Source organism: Danio aesculapii, chromosome 12 (genome assembly GCF_903798145.1).
Source record: "Danio aesculapii chromosome 12, fDanAes4.1, whole genome shotgun sequence".
In the NCBI taxonomy this organism is placed as follows: domain Eukaryota; kingdom Metazoa; phylum Chordata; class Actinopteri; order Cypriniformes; family Danionidae; genus Danio; species Danio aesculapii.
This window is the reverse complement of record NC_079446.1, coordinates 37,261,871-37,267,870: the sequence shown is the minus strand read 5'-3', so window position 1 is coordinate 37,267,870 and position 6,000 is coordinate 37,261,871. Positions and strand designations below refer to the sequence as shown.

General features: G+C 36.4%; 1 protein-coding gene across 1 annotated transcript in view; it reads left to right on the top strand.

Annotated features, from left to right (window-relative positions):
* The first annotated feature begins 1,590 nt into the window (after positions 1-1,590).
* The window catches only part of aatkb (apoptosis-associated tyrosine kinase b), a 91,537-nt gene continuing 87,127 nt past the window's right edge, over positions 1,591-6,000 (top strand). The window contains exon 1 of the mRNA XM_056468908.1: positions 1,591-2,077. Within this exon, the coding sequence (XP_056324883.1) occupies positions 1,996-2,077 (82 nt within the window). The 5' untranslated portion in view covers positions 1,591-1,995. The remainder of the gene's footprint in view (positions 2,078-6,000) is intronic.

Here is a 6,000-nt window from a genome sequence, read left to right as displayed (position 1 = left end):
TATCTACAGTATCTTATCTATTTATTGTAGTTAACCTGAAATACATTGTTTCTTACATATGTTATACATTGTTTGTTACATATGAAAATACATATAAAATATAGTTGAACATATTTGTAATTACAATGGTTGAAAATACAGTATATATGTAAACAGGCATTTTGCAGTATTTTAAGATGTTGCATATTTGGCATATTTTGTGAAATCCAGACATGAATGTATATGTCATATATGTAATTTGCATATATTGCCATATATAGTAGTCAACATTTAAAGCGGATCATCATCTTTCATCAAAGTTGTCCTAAAACTATTAAACAACACCCATTCTTGTCCTAGGACCCCAGCAGGCACACAACATCATTCATTCATTTTCATTTCAGCTTAGTCCCTTTATTAAACAGGGGTCGGAATGAACCACCAACTTATCCAACATATGTTTTATCTTCCAGCCGCAACCCAACACTAGGAAACACCCATAGACGCTGGCATTTACACACACACATACATTATGGCCAATTTAGCTTATATATAGCGTATGTCTTTGGATTGTGGGGGAAACCAGAGCACCTGGAGGAAACCCATGCGAACATGAGGAGAACATGCACACTCCACACAGAAATGCCATCTGACCCAGCCGAGGCTCGAACCAGCAACCTTCTTGCTGTGAGGTGATCGTGCTACCCACTGCGCCAGTGTGACGCCCAGCACGCAACATCAAGAGATGTTTTAATATTAGGTTTTATTTAGGTTGTGACGTAAAGTGACCAAAATTCAATGTCCTTCCACCGTCTAAGGACAACATTATTTTGTTGTCCAAAAACCATGTCAAATGACATTGATATTTGGTTGATTTTAGGTTGTATTGGAAAGCGACCAAAATCCAATGTTGAGCCAACATCTTAAACCAATGTCATATTGACGTCAAATACTGACATTTCGTCAGGTATGGCAGCCAAAATCCAATCAAAACCTGTAGACGTTGATTTTAGGATGCACATTGACATCGGCCTGACGTTGGGTTCTGACATCAACCCAATTTTCATTTCTAAACATAATGCAATGTCCCCACGACATTTGTGTACAACATCAATGTGATGTCATGTTGACAGCCTGCTGGGACAATTTCGAAAAGCATTTTTGATTCACTCCGAATGTTGACCTTAGCTATCGGTAGCCTATTACATTTCTATATGAGATTGTAGTTCTTTCCCTCAAGGATGTTGGCGCTAATGAGTTCACAAATTTGGTGCAAATTTTCAACCATTACTGATTATTAAAATCTGCACTGATTGGCTACATTAGCTTCAAACATGGTTAATTCAATCAGGGTTCAAAGTCTAAACCATTCGTTAATAATAAGCAATTATGCAAGAGTCTATGTTTCCTCAGGACACTGGTCAACATAAAAGTTGTGAGCCACAGTTCCGCGAACTGTAATGTAGCAAATAATTAGATAATTTCTTTTCATCGAGCGCGTTAAATGTTAGCGTCACTTCCAGCTGCGCTTCTGGCGCAATCTCCTCCCCATTCCAGCAGAATCAGTCCGCTTGAGAGTCTGTGGAGGATTCGCGATGAGCAAGATGGCGCTGTGTCGTTCAGCACTGAACAGCTCCCATCAGGCTTATTAACAAACTGCTCATTCGGGGCTTGAAACATTACAAGGAAAGCACTGACAGAATTCCCTTCTATTAAAACCTCCTCAGCCAAACGCACAAGGAGTGCGCTCGTCGTTTGGTGCAGAGAAGCAGAAGCGCCCACCGCAGAGACCCTACAAACAAGAATGACCAGAGAAGACTCGCATCAACACGGCAGTGGCTTGCGGTGAGAGACGTCTTGAAGATAATGCACCGCAAAACCAGTGGATTCATCCAGCTATTCTCATGTTTTATCTCCGTGACATGGAGGAGCGCGGGAATGACGCGTTTGAACAGAAAATAAACTCTTCTATTTAACACCAGAGACACCGTTACTGGACTTCGCGTTATATTCAGTATGTCAGGGACTGTAACACTGTTGGTCATGTCTGCGTCGTTTTTCAACCCCAGTTTTGCGCTGAGCTCTCATTTTGACTCAGGTAAGCTTTTTTTAATCACTTGTATTTTATATCATTAATGCATGCCGAGTGGTGTCATGTTATATTTACCAAAAGAAGAAAAAATGTTTCTGTGGAGATACGCAAAATCTGAGCAGCTAATGAACGTTAATTGCGTCTTTACTGAAGAACACTCGCATTATGAACACCGTTTTTTAAATCAGCAGATTATATCCTTTGTTCTGAGCATGAGCCGTCTGTGAAGGCTGACAAATTACTTTATTTGCCTCTCCACACGTCCACTGATTCACATGTCGAAGGTGAGAGGTGGAGGTGTAAGATTGGGCGATTGATGCACAGGTAGCCGTTTCTGATTGGACAAACAGGACACTGTCAACCTCTAGGGAGTTGTGTGTGTAGTGAGGAGATAATTAAGATTGTAATGGCTGGTAATTGAAGAAGAGTATAACCTTTGGGTCATGACAAGGTCAGTTAATAGAATCAGGGAAAGACAAGTACATACATTTTAGCCTCAAAAGCAATTAAAGATTAGCATCGAGCAGCTTTTATTTGGATATGGTTATACATCATGAAATGTGTTTACTTAAAATGGACATACAATTCATTATTGCTCACCTGCATCAGATGAAAAAGCCAACAAATCTAAATATTTTGGTAAAGCTGCAAAATCACAAAAATCATTTGTGACATGTATTGAGGAAAATACAGGTTAAGTGAAACATTTTCTCATCTTTGTCTTTGATGTTGTTTGAATATAAGATTATCTTAATGCTAAATTATAATAGAAGATGACTGGGGCTGTTTAAACAAACAAAATTCAACTAAATATGTAAGTGTTTCTATGCAATTCATTTACTGTTTTTGAAGCTTTTGAAAATGCTATTTTAATAAACAGGGTTTTAATAAGGCTTTGAAAACCCATTAACATCTCTGTGTAAACAGCAAAAAATGATTTTGAGAAAATGGTGATGCCATGTGCATTCATATATGTGGTAACACTTTACTATAAGGTTCATTAGTTAATGCATTTACTAACATGAACTAATCATGAACAACACTTGTCCAGCATTTATTAATCATAATTGAGCATTTACTAATGTATTATTAACATCCAAACCCATGCTTGTTAACATTAGTTAATGCACCGTGAGTTAACATGAACTAACAATGAACAACTGTATTTTCGTTAACTAACGTTAACTAACATGAACAAATACTGTAGTAAATGTATTGGTCATTGTTTGTCCATGTTAGTAAATGCCTTAATTAACATTGACTAATAAACCTTATTATAAAGTGTGACCATATATGTTCAGTCAATACTACAGTATTAAGTATATATATATATATATATATATATATATATATATATATATATATATATATAATTATTTAACATTGCCAACTACCAGCCTGGCATACAGAATCCATCTTATTTTTTCCATTTTCAGGGATCTGTGCAAACATGGATCATTTTGACGATACAGACATTTGTACGTGAAAAATTTCAGTAATGCAAAGCATTTTATTTTTTGTAAGAAATAAGCTCTAAGCACAGCGAATGATAAACTTCCGGTGAAAGCTTAATGTGACTATTTTAAATTTCACAAGGTTGTTTTTACAGCATCGATGTTGTAATGTAATTACAAAACATTCATTTAAATAGATTAAATAGACACCCATTTGGTTGTTCAAGCGTAAAACGAGATGAAATACCATTGAAACCACTAGCGTCATCAGTAGCAACAGGCTAGCGCAGAAATTCCATTGAAAATACTGTGGTAAAATAAACTGTCATGTTTTAAAGACATGCCGGGGAAAATGGAATTTAATGCAATGCTTCTTGTCCAATCTGAGACCCACTTCATATTGTATATCTAACAGGCAGTGGCAATCGCTGATTTTTAAAGAAATCAAATATTAAAAATATTAAACGTGACAATTTTGTAATTTAAAGATAGTTTACCGGAAGCCCTTGGACTGCCTGGCTGAAAATTAAAAGTCTGTGTGCATATAGTCCATCTTTGTATAAATAAATAGATGTATTATTTAAAAGTCTAGATAATGGCATGATTTATTAGTTCATAGTATTTACTATTAATTTGTGTTCACAAATTAAATAAAACACATAACAATATCTCAAATCACTAGTTTTAACTCAACAGTTGGGTTTGTCCCAAATATTTTAAGCAAATTTAAATAAAAAATAAATAAATAAATAAAACAACAGTTTTTACATTGTAGAATTTCAATATCTTCTTTGGGGGGTCTGTTTATTAAACCTTTACAAAAATAGCAGGATAGTTTTAAAGAAAGAAATGAAACAAATATTATTCCCAACCTTTCCCCATAAACAAAATGAAATTACACACACGCACGCACGCACGCACGCACACACACACACACACACACACACACACACACACACACACACACACACACACACACACATAAATGAAAATAAAAATTTAATTTAAAACAAAAAATAATAATAAATTGGAAAATGCAAAAAGATTAAAAAGGGATAGTCAGTTATGTATAAATATATGTATCGAATTATCTACATTTAGTAATAACCCATGTACATTGGTACATGTACATGTAACAAACTATAAACTTAATCCTCAGATACTTCTACAATATTCTTAATTAAATTCAATCTGCAACTGAAAAACCCAAAGGCTTAGACTGACAGTCTGTAAAAGTCTAAATGGGTCCCATGTTTTAGAAAAAGCCCTAGAAATTGTCGTTTATTGTAAACCAATTTTTTTCTAAATGAATAAAGCTCATTGCATCTCACAATTTCAGTATCTTTGCTGAAAATCTTGCCCCCTGTTTGTTTTCAAATCATTTGCTCCCTGTTGAGGCGTAGGCTATGGTTGGTGAATATTAGTGTTCAGTTACAAGAGATTTAATGCCATCGACATCCAACCTGATCTAAAACAACACAATTATTCTAAGCTACACCTTTGTTTCCCTCTGGATAATATTGAACAACATATGGGTTTGGAACAACATCATTTGTAAATATTGAAACAATTTTAGGGTGAACTATCTCTGTAACACTCCCTATGGAGTGAAAACGAGCCATCGTGTGGGCTGTTGCCAGTGGTGAATGGTATTCCCTCATTTCTAAATTTGGACTCAGCTGTGTGTTTGTTGCCTCCTCACATGGTTCCTATGGTTACCAAGAGGGTCTGCAGAGCTGGGTTTAGGAATCCAACCAGTGATTACATTTCACTGCATTTTATTATTATGACGTGCTATTAATAGCTGTATTGGAGCCACATCTACATGAACCACATCTACATGAATTGCCTTTCACAAATTGGAATTTCCATGTTTTACAATTTTACGTTTTCAATTTGGAGCCACAGACCTTATTCCCCTCCTCCGAATGTAATCATGTCCGTCAGCAGTGATGAAGAGGGGAACAAGCTCTATCTGTCAAAGTGATGAATGGATGTAGGACTCATGGTGGAGAGTCTGGGAATGATTAGAGGGAGATAAAGGAAACCGAATCTGCTCTAGTGGTCCTGCTGGGCTTGTTTCAGACCAGGTTGCCCGTTCAAACTGATACATTCATGAAACTTTGGACCATGCTTGTAGAATATGGGAGAGATACACAACATATATTTCAAGATTTACAAAAACCATGCAGTGAGAAATTAGTGATGAAAAAGAAACACACACACTTATGAGGATGGCCTTTGGGTGTTTTCACACCTGCCTTATTTAGTTCGGTTGAATCACACTAGACTTCTTTTTCCCTCTTGGTGTGGTTGAAGAGGTAGTCTCAGAATGCTTTCAAATGTACCCTGGAGCGGCTCGTTGGTGGTGAGAACATGATCTGAACTACAGGTAAAACAGACCCAACCGCAAAAAGTACTGCGCCTTTTTGGACTAATCCAGCAGCCATAGTGCGATTCGCTATGCATTATTTG